The sequence below is a fragment of the Ambystoma mexicanum genome, chromosome 6q (genome assembly GCF_040938575.1).
Source record: "Ambystoma mexicanum isolate Mex_15411 chromosome 6q, UKY_AmexF1_1, whole genome shotgun sequence".
In the NCBI taxonomy this organism is placed as follows: Eukaryota; Metazoa; Chordata; class Amphibia; order Caudata; family Ambystomatidae; genus Ambystoma; species Ambystoma mexicanum.
Window position 1 is genome coordinate 710573346 of NC_090937.1, and position 19537 is coordinate 710592882.

The 19537-nt window shown below is 46.2% G+C and overlaps 1 protein-coding gene across 2 annotated transcripts in view; it reads right to left on the reverse strand.

Annotated features, from left to right (window-relative positions):
- Positions 1-19537, reverse strand: part of OTUD4 (OTU deubiquitinase 4) — a 1503132-nt gene that overhangs the window by 690482 nt on the left and 793113 nt on the right. For both annotated transcript variants that reach the window (XM_069631220.1, XM_069631221.1), the window contains 2 exons: positions 11899-12035; positions 10536-10722 (listed from right to left, as the gene is read on the reverse strand). In XM_069631220.1, the coding sequence (XP_069487321.1) occupies positions 10536-10722; positions 11899-12035 (324 nt within the window). The remainder of the gene's footprint in view (positions 1-10535; positions 10723-11898; positions 12036-19537) is intronic.

Here is a 19537-nt window from a genome sequence, read left to right on the forward strand (position 1 = left end):
CTGGACATGGCTGAATTAGAGACAGGATCCCCTTCTCTACTTGCTGCCACTGAAACAGAAAACTGGTTAGTCTTTCTCAGTGGTTTAGTCTTTTCCAGGTAAAACGGGACTACTCTGCGCACATCTAATGTGTGTTGGCTTCTTTCGGACACGTTAGTGGGGTTCTGGAAGAAGGTAGGCAGTTCTATAGATTGTTTCACATGGAACTTGGAAATAAATTTAGGTGCAAATCGAGGGTGAGTGCGCAGAACCACCTTATCTCTGAACTGTAATTAAAGTGTCTAGAACTGAAAGGGCTGTAGTTCACTAACCATTCTAATGGAAGTAATAGCCACTAGGAAGGCTGTCTTATAAGTAAGATCCTTGAGGCTTGCTTTATGCATAGGCTCAAAGGGGGACCTCATGAGCCTAGTCAATACTACATTCAGGTCCCATCAGGGAGCCGGGTTAGAAATGGGAAGATGAATCCTCTTTTCCACCACAACACCTTCTGTTGTGACGTAGTGTAGGCTGAAAGAGCAGCTAAGTGAACTTTCAGAGAATTAAAAACCAGGCCTGAGTCTAGTGAGTGAGTCAGGTACAATACAATGTGAGTAGGAGAGCAGTCAATGGGATTGACGCCACAAAGCGCTTCCATTTACTGGAGTAGCAATATCGGGTGTTCGGTTTTCTTGCCTCCGTCAGTATGTCCATGCATCTCTGAGGAAGTTGTAAGTGCCCGAACTCTATGACTTCAGGAGCCAGGCCGCTAAATTCAGGGTTTGCGGGCATGGGTGAAGCGTTTCTCCCTTGTCCTGAGATAACATGTTGTACAGGCAAGGCAGTTTCATTGGAGGAGGGACATTTCCATGAGATGAGAACCAGGGTTGGCAGGCCCACGTGGGGGCCACCAATATCATGGTCACTGGTTCTTGGTGCATCTTGTGCACAATCTTGTTGAGTAGGGGAGTAGGGAGGGGGGGTTTGAAAGCATAAACAAATTTCCGTGACCATGCTATCCAGAGTCTGTTCCCCTGGGACCGGTTCTGGGGGTACCTGGAGGCGTAATCTAGGCATTGGGCGTGCTCCAGAGTTGTGAGCAAGTCTATCTCTGGGAAGCCCCATAGTACAAAAACGTTGGAGACTGTCTTCGTGTAGCTGCCATTTGTATTCTACGAGCAGTGGGAAGTCTCCGCTGAGCACGTCCGCCAGAAGATTGAGTTCCACTGGAACGCGTTGGGACAACAGGAACATCTTGTGTTTGAGAGCCCATATCCAAATGTTCTGGGACAGCTTGGATAGCTCTGGAGAGTGAGTGCCCCTTGTTTGTTCAGGTAATACATGGTCGCGGTCGTTTGTTCAGGTAATACATGGTTGTGGTGCTGTCTGTTAGAACCAGGAATGTTTTCACCTGTAACTGTGCCTGAAAGGCTTTTAGTGCTTTGAATACTGCTAATAACTCCACATATTTATGTGGTTGAACACTACATCTGGGGACCACACTTAGTGCGCTGTGTGCTGAAGCAGGTGAACCCACCAACCCTGTGAGCGATGAGTCTGTCGTGAGAGTGGCTTCTTCTGCTGGGGTGGTGAAGGTCTTCCCCTTCAAGAGGTTGTCCCTCGACCACCACTGCAGAGAGAGAAAGAGGGCTGGCAGACAACTACCAGATCTTCCCATTGTACGCTGGCCTGGCACCAGTGGCTATTGAGCCACTCTTGCATGGGACGCATGCGAAGATGCGCATGAGGAACTAAGTAAATACAGGACGCCATCATACCTAGCAGCCGCATGGCCTTGTGTACCGCCACTTCCTGACTGGCTACATACTGAGGGATCTTTGGACCCTCTCGTTGGAGGGGAAGACAAGGCCGTCCCTTGTTCGAATTAGAGACCCTAGAAACTGTTTGACTTGACTGGGGTCTAAGCTGGATTTTTTTCTCATTGATGGAGAAACCCAGAGTGAATAAGAGGTCTATTGTCTGCGGAGTGTTCAATAGGCATATTTCGTAGGATTCCCCGGTTATGAGCCAGTCGTCCAGGTAAGGGTAAACCTGGTCAGATTGTCTGCTCAGGTGAGCTGCTGCCACTACCAGTACCTTCATAAACACCCTTGGTGCAGGGGCAATGCCAAAGGGGAGTACTTTGAACTGATAGTGCTTGTCCTCCATCATGAACCTGAGGTATTTTCTGTGCACCGGCAACATTGAAATATGAAAGTATGCATCTTTCATGTCCAATGTTGCCATGTAATCTCCCCGTTTCAACAGCGGGATTACTTCTTGTAAGGTGACCATACGAAACTTTTGGGGTTTGACAAATTTTCGCTGGGCGTAAGTCTAGCACAGGACACATGGTGAGATCCTTTTTGGGTACAAGGAAGTACATGAATAAATACCCTGTTTACCTGTAGAATCGGGACGATTTCTATGGCGCCCTTTTCTTGAAGGATCTGCACCTCTTGCAGAAGAGGTGCAGGTGTTCCGGAGTCAGGCGTCATGATTTTGGTGGTCTGAACTGGGGTGGTCGGCAAAATTCTATGCAGTACCCGTAGGGCCACGGTCTTGAGTACCCACTGGTCTGTTATCCCCTCCCATGCTTGAAGGAAAAATGTTAGACGCCCCTGACCGGGTTGGCATGGGAGGGGACTCGAATCCGATGATCATTTCTGAACTGAGGTCGGAGAGCCTCTGGGAGTAGAGCCACAGCCTCCACCCTTTCCATGCCACTGTCTTCTAGATGGATAAGTGGTGGTGGTGGGGGGGGGGGTATTAGATCCTTGTCCCGAATTCCATTATTTCCAGAACTACTGTACTGTTTCTGAGGGGAGTGGGATTGCCCACGAAAGGACCAGCTGGAGCCACCCCGTCTCTGTTGAGAAGGTTTCTGGGTAATCTGCTGAAGGGACTGGAGTGTCTCATGTTCTTTCTTGGCTGTTTCCAGTGTGTCGTCCACTGCTTTACCAAACAAGTTGGTTTCTTAAATGGGCTTGTTTATCAAGGCAGCCTGAATCTCCGGTTTAAACCCAGAGTTCCTCAGCCAGGCATGTCTCTTGAGCAAGGTACCATGTGCCAAGGTTCTTACCGCTGTTTCAGCAGCGTCTAAAGTGTTCTTAAGCACATTTTGATTCACCTGCTTGCCTTCTGATTATGATGGTGAGCAACTTAGCCCGCAAGGGTTCTGGTACTTCTTGAAGGCCTTCTTGCAGCAGGTTCCACTGGACATCTGCATAACTAACCAATAAGGTGGTATTATTGGCTATTCGGATGGAAAATGCAGCAGAAGTTGTGACCCTCTTTCCCAATGCATACAGCCTTTTGGACTCCTTATCAGGCGGTGCCTCTCCTGTAGGGGTACAAAAGCCGGTTCTCTAGTCGTGGTAACCACTAAAGAATATGGAGTGGCATGGACCTTAATGTAAGCAGGGTCAGTAGGAGGTGGTCAAAAAATGTCTCCACCCTGGGGTTCACTGCTCTCGTTTGAGCTGGTGTCAAGAATGAGGGTGCCAATCTTCTCTTGATAGGGAAAAACAAAGTAATAACCTGGCTGGCACGGGGCTTTTCTTTGAGAATGTCCTTTACAAAATCAGATTCCGGCACAGCTTCTTGTGTGGCGATCTGAAAATGTTCAGCAGCCTTCTTCAAAATGGGGTTAAATGCCATTTGATCGTCCACAGGGGAGGCCTGGCGGGCTGGGGTGGAGGGGGGTGTATCCATGTACAGGGCATTGGGGTCCAGGGTGGTCACAGGGGACGGCCAAGGTTGAGCCTCAACCTGGCAGCTATTATCCCAATTGTCCATAGTATCTGCAAGGTCATCCATATTGTAATTGTCCCCGAAAGGGGCATCATCTTGCACATATGTGTCCACCTGGACCTCGTCATCAGTGATGTCATAGGTATAATCCTCATGAGGATTGTCAAAGGTCAGTGGAAACTTGGCTATGGGTGTAAAGGGAAGGTCCTCCCTTGGCCTTTTGGGAGCAAGATTTTCAGAATAAATGACATTTTTCTAATTTGTCCATGCACCCGTCAAACTTCTCTGTGGTCCATTGGGATGAACCAGAGAGGTCTGGGGGAGGAAAGGGTTCACTTTCCTCTCTGGAATATCGATATGTATCCCCTAGCGTGCTAGATAGGGGCACAGGACTCCCAGAATAGCCCTTGCGGGGTTCTGAAGGCTGTGGCACATCTTTCGACGTGTCCTTAGGCATTCCGTTTGTCTCGGCTACGTTCTTCAGTCGTTCCGCGCGATTCGCTGTGTCTTTCGACCTTTCTTTCTGACTAACCACCGAAGCGATCCTAGCAATGCTATCGCTGATGTTCAGGGTGATGGGGAGATGTGCTGGGCGAGCCGGAGGCTGCGTGGTGGATTTCGGCACCACCGGGGCCTTAAGCAGCATATGCGCATCCTCTTGGAGCGTCTCGAGCGCCGCAAGAGTGTTCGTGCCCTTTGTCTTAGAATGCCCAGTCGCAGGTCGCGGTTGCAGGGAAGGCTGCCGATCATCAAGATCTGCGGATCCTGAAGTTTGAGGGATCCATTGGCGCTTTGGCACGCTTCGTCTGTGATGCCGAAGCAGAACCTTGGGTTGTGTGTTTGGTGTATACAACTTGTGTGTCGCCGTCGCCAAGTTTTTTCTCCATAGCATAACTTGTGTCATGCCTGGCAGGGTCAGTGACGGACGCTGAGGATCGAAAGCTCTCCGCCGTTAGGTCAATGGCTTCCAATACAGAGGCCTGGTCATCGCTAGTCCCCTCTCCCCCCCCCCCCCAATCACTTCGGCGGCTGCGGGAGAAAAACTTTCGACCTGCAACATGCCGTAAGCCGCCCACCAAGCCGCACAAGCCACTTCGTTGTGGTTGAGAGGAAGACAGTTGTTGCGCCGAAGGTGCTAGTCTTTCAACTGGTATTTGGCCCTAGACGAGGGGCAAAACCTAAATGGATTCTTGTCCATAGCGCAAGACAGGTACAGCGATGACAAAACCCAAGGAACAAAGAGGGTGATAGAGGAAAGGCATACTTGAAAGAATATGGCCACCCCGACCCTCTCTCCCTACTGTAAGGGACGGCCAGAGTGCCCGGCCACGTGGACGGCAGCGCTGCCGGATCAACAGGCCGTCGAAATTTCGCAGCAGTCTTCAGCAATGCACAGGATTCAAATCGATAATTTTAAGAATAACGCAATCTTTTTCAAGAGCTCTGCATTAGGGAGACCAGTAATCTGAGCAGAAAAAAACAATCTGAGGGACCTCGACGCGCGAGGCATTTTGGGTACACTGCACGCCACGTTATGGATAGTGTTACAGGCACGCCCATGTCGACGTTCCCGTTCGATCCTCGAAAGACAAGATGCAATACTCAGCGGTTACCACTGGATGTCGGACTAACTGCACAGCATGTGATTCTAAGCAGATTAGCAAGCATCAGAAATCCTCCTTTATATCGAACACCAAAACCCCTTCCTTTAAAATCACTTCAGACAAAATCTACTCCTTTGCTCAAACATACACTACACATGCATAACATCTCCTATTTCTGGTATTTTTCTAAATACAACTCCTTACACTTTAGGGACTTCAACTCCTCAAGTACTGAGACAAGGACGAAGGAGTTGATGCAGATTCAAAGAAACCCAAAGTTGAATGTGCAGACTAGTGGTTTGGTTAGATCACAAGCCCGCAGGACATTTAAAAATGTCATCCGCACTCCAAGAGAAAGCAGAATGGGAGAGTACTGCGCAGAAAGAAGCCAAGAGAAATGGCACATCTATGTGTCAGCTCACAAACGCGAGAATTACATACCAGCGTCGCGAGAAGGAAAGAGAACCGTTTGGCCTACCGGGAGCAGCAAAGAAGTTCTTGCAGATATGGCCGTGCCGAAAAGCAGCATTCTCCAGTCCAGGTCACAATGAGAAGCCGGCGGGAGTATGCAGTGCTGAAAGGAACGATGGAGGAATGTCTGCAGTGCACAGGAGGCCATCGCAGAGAGGAAGGTTCCTCGTAGAGATACGCCATGGGTCAGGAACGCTGCAAACTAACGGTAAGTCTGCCCAGAGGCACTGGGGACTCTGCGGCGTACCGACAGGCACAAACACAAGTAAATGAATTAAGAACATTTGAATACCGACCAGATAAAGTTCAACAACAAAACTTGAACAAGTCCCCATGTACGAGATGTGAATGAGGGGGAAGTTGGAACAATTATGACTAAAAGAAGTACACCAGGCAGTTGAAACTTGGAGGGGGGGGGGTGGGCGAGGGTCATACCTGGCAGCGAAGTATACCAAGGGATCTGCAGGACCCCAGAGAAAGAATCCTGGCAGGGGAGTATACCAGGCAAACCACCGAAAGTATGGAAGGTTTTAAGACATTGTGGTAAGATACCTGGCAGGGGATCTAAGAAGGCCATAAAGCAAGTCCTGGCAACCAAATATACAAGGAATTTTGGAATTAAATACAACCTTTAGAACTGTGGGAAGATACCTGAAAGGAGAGTACATCAGGGGATCTGAAGAGACCACCAAAGGATTCCTGGCAGGGGAGTATACCAGGAGGTCCACTCAAGTTGTAAAAAAGAAATGTACCCATGCTGCAAAATACCTGGCAGAGAAGTAGACCAGGGAATCTACAGAGCACAGGTCATGAGGAGTAGAGGCAGTGTTTGAAGTTGTGCAGTTGAATAGACTTTTTGGGACAAGATGCCTGGCAGGGTGTAAAACCAGGACATCTGACGAGCTCACAAGAGGAATCCTGATGAAGAAGCAACAGGTAATCTGCCAAAGTACACAAAAAGTTAAATAAACGTGTGTGGAATTTCTCATCTGAATAAAAACTCTTATAACTCCTGTATAAAGAAACTAAGGAGGAGGCCAATGTTATGAAACCCTTTTGTGAATCCAGTACAAAGAAACCAAGAAAGAGTAGAATGTTATGGAATGTATTGTTTGCACAAGAACGTTCTGAACCTAATTCAACAAAACAAGATTTGTTTGAGAGAGAAATTATTTCCGTCCTATTTAACATCAAGAAACTGCTTGAAAGAATGTTTTAATTCTGCTTAAAAATCCAGGGGAAGGAAATCACCCTCTAGATCCAAGGCTTTCTCCTTGGAAAATACTTTTCTGTTGGATTTACTTTTGATTAAGAACACTTTGAGTCGGAGACTATTCCTTACACTCTTAGTTGTTCATTTCTAGTGTGAGGGCCAGATTAGAATGTTTTGGGTTTAGCTTCCTAGGCAGAAAAACTCTCCTTAAAATAGGGACAGAGAGGCGTTCATCCAATCAATTTCTGTTTAATGTGTGTAAAACTGAGGAAACTATACCTTTGTGTCTGCTTCTCATTTCTGCCCCCTCAAAATACAGAGCACTCAGGCAACAGAGAGAACGGACCATGAAACTCTGCTGGAAAAGTCCCAGTCACCCATCATAAAAACTTAAGGAGTCATATCTGATACAGAGCGAGAAAAGCAGTGAGGAAAACTAGTGACAACCTGAGAAGAGTTTCCAGTCCTGCAGACAGGCTTGGTGACGCTGACCCAAGTGAAAAGACGTAACAGGGACAACAGGAGACCTGGGAGGGATAACAAACATAATGAGTGCCCGTATCTTGCTTGCCCTAGTAAGAGTGAAGAGTGGAAACCAAGTGAGTATCATTACTGGAACATTCCTACTCGTTCCCGCAAGAGTAAATAAGAAACCCAGCGACCATTGTTACTGGAACACAGAAAAAATCGTCTCAGTAAGATAAAGAGGTGGAAACAAGGGAAAAGCCCTACTGGGATTTTCCCATCAGACCCGGTAAGATGCAAGACGTAGAAGGCACAAAGAAAACATTTAAGAGTGCATCTAAGTGGTCCTGCCAGGGGAAAGATAACAAAGTTGATAAATCAAAGAGACAAAAGGAACTTCATAGCGTGAAAGGAAGGTGTCAAGGACACAGTAGAAAAGCTGAAGAACCCATTTTCAGAACTGTATGAACTGGTGAAAGACGTTGCCAAGAACTACCTATGAGTAAGTTACTAAAAGGGACTGTGCTGAAAAGTAGACCACAAGAGAAGGTAGACATTCTCCTGTGCCTTATAGTCGCAGGGACAGAATAGGTTGGTTTTGGACAGAGAATGGATTTTCCATTTGGACTTAACGACGGATGAGCACCCTAGTTAGTGTTAGCCAGGGAAAACCCAAACTTTAGGGAGGGTTAAGAGTTTATTTAATATCGTTACCTAGGAAGAGTTAACAGTGTATTTCATTTCATTGACATAATAAAACCATTAACATGGACAATGTCAGTCTCTTTCCTTCTTCTGACCCCGCCACAGTGGCCTTTAGTGCCAAAGCTAAAGAAGTGTTTCTTTTCATGAGCAAAGACTGGTTTCGACGTCTAGACCACGGACACCAAAATAAATCAGTCATTTGTGTCTGCTCCTTGGAGATTTTGTGAACCCAAATGAGTCGCGTTTCAAATACGAGTGCCTTATTGGTTTTGTCTTTTGAAAGCTGCAAGTGTCATACTTTCCGTAGTACAGTCTCTCACATGGCACCTCTCAGGGAAATGTAGCTAAATTTCAGACTCTGCAGAATAGTTAGGATTGTCAACCAGCTCAAGCGTGGTGATCACATCAGTAAGGCTTGTTGTGCTCTTCACTGGCTTCCAGTAAGTGTAACTCAAAGTTAGGTACATCCATCGGTCCCTTCTTAACGCTGGCAACGAGGATGGGGGCATTTCAGGAAGAACTGCAGTGTAAAGGGAAGACAGCCAGGGCTAGCGTGTATGTGTCAAAGAAAGAAGATAGTTTTCTTGGCTGGCATGAGCAAAGTGAGAAGGGCATTATTATTATTGACCCAGTGTACCAGGGCACATTGCAGTGGTAGATTGTGTGGATTAATGTAAACCAAAGGACAGACGTTTTTAAATTGTCCCTACAATGTTTAAAAAGGTTTTCACAATATGAGGAGACTTAAAGATGGTGCCATGCAGGTAGCAGCCAGAGTGGGAAGTGTTCCAATAGAGAGGAAGTATCATTCAAGATCAAAAAGCTAGTAAGGGAGGGTGTAATAGATGTTATGGAGGCATCAGATTGGGGGTCGCCTGTGGTAGTTGCGAGGATGGCCAATGGTTAAGCCGGGCTGTTTTTAGCTCTCGGGGCCCTGAATCGCTAGATGGCAGTTGACAAATTTCCACTACCTAACAGGGGGAATTAGTGAGCATGGCAGCGGGGGCTACAGTTTTTAGCACACTAGACTTGGCTTCACCATACCAACAAGTAAACATCAATCCAGATTCCAGGGACTACACCACGTTCATTATCGCACCGTACGTACAGGTTCTGAAGGATGCCTTACGGCCTGTGTCGGCGGCTTCCTTCTTCCAAAGGGCTATGCACAACTTCCTAGGAGTTAGAAGGGGTGGTATACTTCCAGGATGGCAGGAAGAGTCTTAGTCACTGGTACCAGTATTGAAGAACATGGTCAAAGGCTGGCTAAAGTATTGCAGGTCCTGCCCAGGGTGTGGTTTACACGAAGAAAGGAAAAGTACCGGTTTAGGCTATCGTCTATAGACTTTCTGCGACAGACTGAGCGAGAAGGGGCTAGAGCCCAAGGAAGAGTTGGTAATGGCCTAGAGCCCAAGGAAGAGTTGGTAATGGCCATACTGAAATAGGATGTAGTGATATACCAAGCAAGCCTTCCTAGGTGCTCACCAAATGGGTTTCAAAGGACACTCATGAGTTATAAACAAAGGATTTTATGCATCAACTAAGATGTTTGTACTATTGATAATAACGCGAGCCAATTCATAGCAGTGATGATTCAATATGTTCATGCAAATAAGACAAAAAGCAAAAAACACGAATACAATTATCCTTGTCAATGCATTTCGGAGTCTATCAGCATGGCTGAATCTGTATCATCTCTGACTGCGTTTCTGAATAGTACATTTGTATGACCAAAACTGGAATAGAGGATCTTTAACACCAGTAAGCCCACTAGTGTGGTCATAATAGCGTAGCAGGTGGTTCACAAATTGTAGAGCTGCCTTGGAGTAATGAAGCAGAGCGCAGGGACCTGCAGCTATGAATGATGAGGTATTAAGCTGTGAAAAGCTAGCAGGCCTCAAACTTAAACACAACCACCTACCACTAAAATCTGATGATCTTTGCAGAAATGTTCCCTTTAGCATGGAAATAACGCAGAAGCAGCAGGAACTTCAACTGGGGAAATCCAGCAAGTGCGGGTGACAAAAGAATATGAAATGGCAAGCAATGCAATGGATGGGCTTCCTAAATTACTGCTCAAGTCACAGAGAGGCTTCCCGGCAGAGTAATAAAGCCCAGAGTCTAATACAGATTTACATTGCTGGAGAACCATTGTCTCACATTTAAAGGAAAGCAATTGTAAGATTTTGTAGACCAGGGAAGCATTGAAAATTGCATGTAAATGTTAACATACAAGGGTGCCATATTAGTCCAACAGACTACAGATAGATATAGATGGATACAGATAGATGATGGTCTGTATCCATTCCCTGTCCACGATCAATATAAAAAGTGTAAATCTTTACCTGCCAGTTGCTTGTGCTGGAGATCTGTTCTGGGATCTCTGTTCTATGGGAATGTGCTGGGACGTGGGTCCAGGGGATGGGCTAAATTGTTGCTGCCGATTTCCTGCAGTTTGCTGGAGACGAGGTGGCAGAGTGGACTGGGCCTTCCCGGGTTTACCAGCAATCTTTTGTCCCCTGTGTTCTGTGTCTATCACATTAAAAGAATTATCAAATGTAAGGTCTCCAGAAATGCCATATTTAAATGTATCCAATTTAATCCCCCTCCCACCATAGGAGGTCTATAACCCCAGCAAAAATGCATGCACTCAACCCAGTGTTGCCTTGTGTATGTCTTAGATGCTGGCACAATTCAGCGGGGGTTTGACACATGGTATGGGAGTGTTCAGTGATCCAACGCTATTGGAGAGAGATGGTAGAGAGGATTAAAACATTAATCTATGACTCTTATAATTGCAACCCATCCTTGTGATTGCTAGTTAGATTGCCAGGGAACAAGAAGGATAAAAACAGGAAGTAAATTTGTACTATTTTAGGCAAAGAGGAGAATTGCAATAACATAGAAACTCCCTCAACGGGTGGCAGATATAAAAAAGTAGTGCTTTGTTTAATTGAAAACAATTACGTAGGAATAAAGCTATGTTATCGGAGGACAGCATCATGATTAATTGGGGACCGTCACTGAATGCTTTTACTATCCCCCCCCCCCCAATGACATGAAACCACCAAAAGGAGTTGTGTTGGATTCCCAATCAATGTGCTGACAATATCATTTAGACCAAAACCCAGGTTCCAGAAGGAGCATATTAATGTTTTTGGGCTTCAAGTGGCTAGATGTAAATGTCTTTGTTTAAAAAACTAAAGGCATTAAACAATATTGGGTAGGAATGCTCAAGGATTATGATGCATCGTACCAATTTTCAGAATATCGCTAATGACAATACGCTGGGCTGATTGTTCTTGTTATTGTGAAACATAACTGTGCCACACATATTGACTTTCTGCATTGTATGCTGATACCACCCTTCAAGTTGGGCTCTGCATCATGTCTGCGCCACATATATTGACTTTCTGCAATCATTGTATGTGGATGCCGCCCTTCAAAAGGAGGCCATGCAAACTGTACGTCCTTGCTAGCACTTTTGTATCCAAGATTACACATGCACTATGTAACTAAGTAAGCTTTCTTAACAGCGCTGCGATGCCCGAGGGAAGTTGTACGCTATACAAATGCAAATAAATAAACTTAATTAAAGAAAAGAAAAAATGTAATAACCATTTGCCATATTTCAGGTGCAGCAATTAGAGAACATACTGGCAATCATGCAAATATCTCAATCAACAGAAGTTGCAAACAAACATTTACCAGATTGAAGATGGGCTGCACTTCCAAAAGGAACCCTTTTTATCTTTTTTCCAGACACTGTGTTCCACCCTTCTCGTGGAGTACTGTGAGCAGAAGCCTGGGGAAGAGGTTTCAGACTTTTCATGGGGACATTAAACCTACAAGAATTAGAAAGCAAAATTTCACAGAAGTTCCAAATGCACAGACTTTCAAACATGGTTAGTTTGTAAAATCAGTTCAATACAATGAAGCACAATACAGTAATCAATACATCACTGTGAAAACAAGCATTGGCAGAGCCAACAGTTTTGCCTTGTGTGTAGGCATGTGATACACTGTACCATAATGGTACCTCCTGGTGATAAGATGGCAGCAGCCGGAAAATGGTGATAGCACTAGAGCATATGCCCATCTAATATCTATACAGAAGACAAAACAGTTGACTTTGCACGTGCTTGTTTTTAACAGGACTTCAGTACTTTTAAATTAAGTATCTGAAGGCCCGCTTACTTAAGACATTTGTAATACGCCGGTAGTGCATTTATAGCTGCAATTAAGTAATTAACTCTCAGAAGACTGCTTCAAAATAAGGATTTAGCCATTCAGTGAATCCAGCCCCACTGAATAGGATACACCGGTTTCCCCATGTGCCGAATGCTCTATGCAGCGAACGCATGGCCGTCAAAAGCATGGTCTGCTATGTCCAGTGCATGTCACACAGATGCAAGAAGAGGAGCTGGGAGCGGCAATGCAGAAGATACTAGGAGAGCTTGGGAATGGGGTAAGGGAGTGGTGCTAGGTGGCATTCGGTAGGGGCAAAGAGGCAAGTTAAGTGAGATGGAATTTGGCAGGAGGGGCCACAGTAGCAGCGTTCGGTAGGTAGGGGATATGGGGTTTGGGGAGAGAGACTGAGCAAATACAGATTCAGGTGTGGAATATAGTGATTGCAGAGACAGAGACTGTGCAAACACAGATTCATAAATAAAACTTGTAGGCCCCTACAATACAATGTTACTGCTTCATAGAGCTAGCACAAAGAATTCCCAGGAGGATGCGTTTTGAGTGGGGAGTGGCTGGTAATAGGTGGGAATGGTGATCAGGATTAGCATGCTCTGGGAAAACAAATGGGTGGGTAAATAACCAAACACCCACAAGCTGTGCATCCCCTTCTCATATTTCATCACCTGTACTTCAATGCAATCATTTTGGCTTGCAGATGGCATCACGTAAACGGCCACACCTAAAAATTGGCAGTTCATTGTTACGTAACAACAACATTTCACTGGCAAGATCAATGGCATGCTGAGAAGACTCATGTATCCATTCAACTATACTTTAGGTGGGTCCATATTTATGTATCTGTGGATTTACATATTTACGCAACTGCATCGGTGATTTTGTGTATTTCTTTAAAAAGAGGAGGCAAGCCCGAAGAACACCACCTTTTTTTGGGATACTCATCTTATCAAAATTCGGTTTTGCTTGTTCTCTGGAAAATGACTTCACTGACCTTCATGCACAGATGCAAAAGTATCAATGCAAAGGCATTGATGTAAAGACAACTCATTAAAGTAGCTCTGCAGGGACATATTGGTACTTTGTTCTATTTATAAGGTATTGGGGTGTTAAAGAGCTGCATGATGCATACAGTCATACTAATTCTGCCATCTGTTGCAGTGTTGAAATTTGCAAGGCCTTCCCATTATTATTTTATCAGCCCCACTCCCGTATCTCAAAGAAACTGTGCCCTTTTCACATATTTAATTTCAGGTATTCCTTTTGGGTCAGAGGCACAATGAAAATAGGAGGAATTGTAGAGATCACTATATTACACTACGGACACAGGGAGGAGGTAAGGTAACAGGACAGGCATCGTTACATCACTAGTTACCACAACTCAAATTTTCAGTCACAACTAGCTGCAAATGCAGCATTTCTTTTTTTTATTTACAAACAGGACTTTTAAAACCATGCACCTTACAAGATAAAAATAATTTTTCAAAAAGCAAAGTTTATCCAGGTCATAATAAATGTTATACAAAATGTTAAAAATACACAACACGCTACAGACATGAATTATTGCACAGTAACAAAATACTAACATCCTTACAGTCGATTATTTCTCTTTACAAACAATTAAATCATTTATCTGCATATCCAGAAGAGTAGTGTATGGGCATTTCCCCTTCTCCTTTACACAACCTTTAAAGTAAAAAAATAAATGAAATGGGAATACTAACTTTATTTTCATGCATACCCTTCTAGTTCCGATATTGGTTCTCATATATATTATATATATATATATATATATATATATATATATATATATATATGGGATACATTACTCACCGTAATCGTATTTCTGATGCTTGTATCTGCTTAGATTCACATGCTGTGCATAGGCCGACATCTAGTGGAAGCTGCGGAGTATTACAGTTTGTTTTTCGAAAATCGAAAAAGGGCGTCGACACAGGGCGTGCCAGTAATACTATCCCTAGTGTGACGTCCACTGTACCCATGATCCCTCACGCGTCTAGGATCCCCAGATTGTGTTTTTCCTGACATGAGGTAGCATGAGGAGTAGCGTGAGTACAGATAGTCCAAGCAGATAGACAGAAAGGTAAGAACTACAAGCAACCATGCGCCTTCTCTCGGAGGGGAGGAAGGGTGGGTCGCATGTGAATCTAAGCAGATACAAGCATCAGAAATACGATTACGGTGAGTAATGTATCCCTTCTGAGGCTTGTGGAATCTGCTTAGATCACATGCTGTGCATAGATTAGCGAGCAGTACCAGAAGCAGGAGGTGGGATGTGAGAAGGGTCATGAGCAAACAGGTGTCTTAGAACCGCTTGTCCCACTTGTGTATCTGTCTTGGAATGAGTGTCAATGCAGTAATGCTGAGTAAAAGTGTGAATAGAGCTCCAAGTAGCTGCTTTGCAAATGGTGTCGAGGGGAACATTTGCAATGAAAGCCAGAGTGGCCCCAATGCCTCTAGTAGAGTGGGCCCTTGGTGTAAACGGCAGAGTCTTTTTAGAAAGAGAGTAACACAGCTGTATACAGTTGATAATCCACTTAGAGATAGCGCCCTTAGAGACGCGATCCCCCTCTCTGCCTGTAGCTACGGAGACAAACAGTTGATCTGTTTTCCTTAGCGGTCTGGTTTTATTTACATAGTATAAGACCGCCCTACGGACATCTAGGGTGTGCAGTTTCACCTCAGCCGAGCTTTGTGGGTTTTGGAAGAAAGCCGGAAGCTCGATGGACTGGTTTACATGGAACTTGGATATGAATTTTGGTGAGAACCTAGGGTGTGTGCGTAAAACCAGTTTGTCCTTGTGGATAGTAAAGAAAGGATCTTGCACTGACAGAGCCTGAATTTCACTGACCCTTCTTATGGAGGTAATGGATACTAAGAAGGCCGTTTTATAAGTCAGGTGTTTGAGACTACTTTTATGCATGGGTTCGAAGGGGGGCCCCACGAGCTTAGCTAGCACCACGTTGAGGTCCCATCCTGGCGGTGGGTTCGAAATAGGAGGGTGAAGTCTCTTTACTCCTTCCATGAAGGCTTTAACCACTGGTACTTTCCACCACGAGACCCTGTTATGGGATGTGGTGTAAGCCGAGAGGGCTGCCAGGTGTACTTTCAGAGAGTTAAAAACCAACCCTGCATCCAGCAGGTGGAGCATGTATGTTACAACGTTGGAAGGAGTGCAATCAACCGGGTTGATTTGTTTATTCTGGCACCAGATAACGAATCTTTTCCACTTGTCAAAGTAACAGTGTCTTGTATTTGGTTTCCTGGACTCTTTTAGAATGTCCATACACCTCTGTGGTAATTTGAGATGTCCAAACTCTATGACTTCAGGAGCCATGCTGCTAGGTTCATAGAGTTGGGTTCCTGATGCAGTGTTTGACCTTGTTGCTGGGACAGAAGGTTGTACCAGGCTGGGAGTCTGATGGGCTCGCACACCGCCATCCTGCGTAGGTGTGGAAACCATGGTTGTCTCGCCCACATGGGAGCAACTAGGATGAGCGTCATTGATTCCTTGTTCATCTTGTACACCACCTTCCTGATGAGAGGAGTTGGTGGAAAAGCGTACGCAAACATCCCTGACCAGTTCATCCACAGGGCATTCCCCTGGGAGTCCGTTTGGGGGAACCTGGATGCAAATCCTGGGCATTGTTTGTTTTCGCTTGTGGCGAATAGGTCTATAGTGGGGAAACCCCACTGAGAGAAGAGATCTTCTACTACGTCTCTGTGAAGGACCCATTCGTGTTCTTCTGGGAGGGGGTCTCTGCTTAGAGCATCCGCTAGGGAATTGAGCTCCCCTGGAACATGTTGCGATGACAGGAAGATGTTCCGTCTGAGTGCCCATATCCATATTTTCTGGGCAAGCTTGGACAGATTTGGCGAACGAGTCCCTCCTTGCTTGTTCAGATAGAACATGGCTGTCGTGCTGTCCGTCCTGATCTGCACCGACAAGTTCAGTAGATGGGGCTCGAACGCCTGCAGCGCACGGAATACTGCCAGAAGCTCTAGCAGATTGATGTGGTTCTTGGCTACTGAGTGAGACCAGAGACCCTGAGCTGTGTGGTGGAGATGGTGAGCTCCCCACCCAGTCAGGCATGCATCTGTAGTAACCACTGCCTGTACTTCGGGATCGTAAAAGGGTTTCCCCTTTGCGATATTCTCTCTTGTCCACCAGTGTAGGCTCTGTACGAGTGTTGGCGAAACGACCACTAGATCGTCCCACTGGCCACTTGCCTGAGACCACTGTTTCGCCAACCATTCCTGCATGGGACGCATGCGCAGACGCGCGTGGGGGACCAGGTAAATGCATGACGCCATCATGCCCAGTAACCGCATAGCTTTGCGTACTGTTATCTGTTGACCTGACTGATAATGCGGAATTTGCAGAAGTATATTCCGAATTCTTTCTTCCGAAGGGAAGGTCAATTCTCTCTGAGTATCTAGAATAGCTCCTAGAAACTGTTTTGAGGTGCTTGGCACCAGACTTGACTTCTTCTCGTTGATAGAGAAGCCTAATTCGTGGAGGAGGTCGATAGTCCTCTGAATGTTTGATCTGCAGATTCCTGGGGTTTCCCCCGTTATGAGCCAGTCGTCTAGATAAGGGTACACTGGGATTGCCTCCCTGCGTAGGTGTGCAGCTGCCACCGCCAGTACCTTGGTGAATACCCTTGGTGCTGAAGCTATCCCGAAGGGCAGTACCTTGAATTGGTAGTGGCGACTGTCCACCTTGAAGCGCAAGTATTTTCTGTGCGCCGGGAGCATAGAAATATGAAAATAGGCATCTTTCATATCCAAGGTTGCCATGTAATCCCCCTTTTTTAGGAGTGGGATTACCTCTTGTAGCGTGGTCATACGGAATTTTTGGGGCTTGACATACTTGTTGGCAGGCCGTAAGTCCAATACTGGGCGCATTGTTAAATCTTTCTTTGGCACAAGGAAGTAAGTTGAATAGATACCCTTGTTTACCTGGTGTCCTGGGACGAGTTCTATCGCGTCCTTTAGGAGCAGATTGTAGACTTCCTCGAGGAGGATCTTTTGATGTTCTAAAGAGTGGACTTTTTGTCTTGGAGGGTGGTTTCGGGGACGTTGCAGTAGTTCTATACAGTACCCCTTGGATACTGTCGACAGCACCCATCTGTCGGATGTTATCCCTTCCCATGCCTGGGTGAAGCTGGATATTCGTCCCCCTACTGGGGTTGCATGGGAAGGGACCCTGAAATGAGCGTCACTGCTTTGGTGGAGGCGTGCCGCCTCCTTTACTGGGGCTGCCTCTGCCTCTACCACGTCCTCTTCTACTAGCCCTACCATACCCCTGGGTAGACTGTTGTGAGTTGGTGTTCCACTGTGTACCCTGGGTGTGGGAATAGCTATTTCCTCTATTGGAATTTTATCCGCGGGGGCGACGAAAATTGCCGTTCCCTCTTTGGTTAGGTGGTTTTGTAGTTAACTGGCCAAGGGATTTGAGGGTGTCGAATTCCTCCTTAGCGTTTTTTAGTGCGTCCTCGACTGCCTTTCCAAACAGGAGATCACTTTCCACTGGTTTGTCTAAGAGTGCAGCTTGTGTTTCTGCTCTGAATCCCGACTGCCTCAACCAAGCATGTCTTTTGATGACAGTCCCCTCTGCTATAATTCTACCCGCATTGTCTGCGGCGTCTAAAGTTGCTTTTAAAATGCAGCCTGAGACGTTTCTTCCCTCTGCACAAATGCGAGATAGCTGGCTCTTAAGGGGTTCGGGAGCGGAATCTATTAGTGCTGCCACTTCTTCCCACTGATGGCAGTTGTAGCTGGCCAACAGTGTGGTGGAATTCGCGATTCTGGTTTGGTAGGCTGCCGTGGAAGCTACTTTTCTACCAAAACCATAGAGTTTCTTACTTTCTTTGTCGGGGGGAGCCTCCGAGGAAGATAATGGGGTTCCAGCTCTCTTGCGGGTGTTAGTTACGACTAGAGAGACTGGCTTAAGTTGGCCTCTAATATATAGAGGGTCCGACTGGGCTGCTTTAAACAGCTTCTCTACTCTCGGGTTTACAGGTCTTGTCAAGTTTGGGTTGACAAGGGATGGTGCTATTCTGCGTTGAATAGATTTCAGGATGGGAATGGTCTGGGCTACTGTTTTCCTTTCCCCTATTAGTTCCTCCGCGAAGTCCCTCTCTTCTTGGACACCTTGTGTGTCTATGTGGAAGTGTTTAGCTGCCCGAGAGAGCAGTTCATTCAGGAGGGGCTGATTATCTATTGGGGAATCAGACACTGGGGCTTCCCTTTCGACTGGTGAGTCCATTCTGAAAATATCTGGGCTATTTTCTGGCTCATCCTCGTCTTCGTCCTCCCCGTAATAATCTGACACTGCGAGATCTTCTGGTGTCTCAAAATCCTGGCCCTCTATAAGGGAAGAGTCTCCTTGGCCTGTAGGGAAAAGGCAAGAATAGGGTTGGACCTCGAAGGGTTCTGAAGCCTTTACTGGTGTCTCGACCCGGGGCCTTTTATTTGAAGGGATAGGGTCCCTTGAACCTGAGGGAGAAGATTCCTGAGGGTTTAAAGCTAGTAGTTGGTCAGGGTGTCTTTCGAAGAAATTTGCTAAGGAGGACATCCTTGACATTACTCTGTCAATGTCCTCGCATGACCAGAGTTTTGAGCTTGGGGTGACCCTGCTGGAACTCTCTATGGACTGTCCCTGAGAAGACTTGGACGGGGAAGTCAGTTCTATTGTTGTGGGGGATTGCAAGGGTTGTTTCCTTTGTTGCTTACCCCCTTCCCCGTGGGTGGAAGTGTGTTTACCCTTTCCCTTATCTTTCGACGCCTGGCGTCGAGGATCGGAGGTGGAAACCCTGTGTTTCGAACTAGGCTTCGAAACTGGGCCGTCCTCACTCCCAAGTGATGTTCCCTTTCCCTGGGGTGCAGGCTGGGGATGGAAGCCGTGTTCGTCTCCGGACGAGTGATCTTCCGTGATGTTAATGGGCGAGGCACTATGTGCAAGTGTGGAGGCTTGCCTGACGTCGTGCGGCGACCTCGACCGGGACCGCCCAGAGGACGTCCTTTCGGACCGCTCCTTTTGTGCCTCTTTCCGAGGTTTCGACGACGTCGAATCTCGGGTGGGTTTTTTGTGTTTAGCGTGTGTATGTGTAACGCTCTT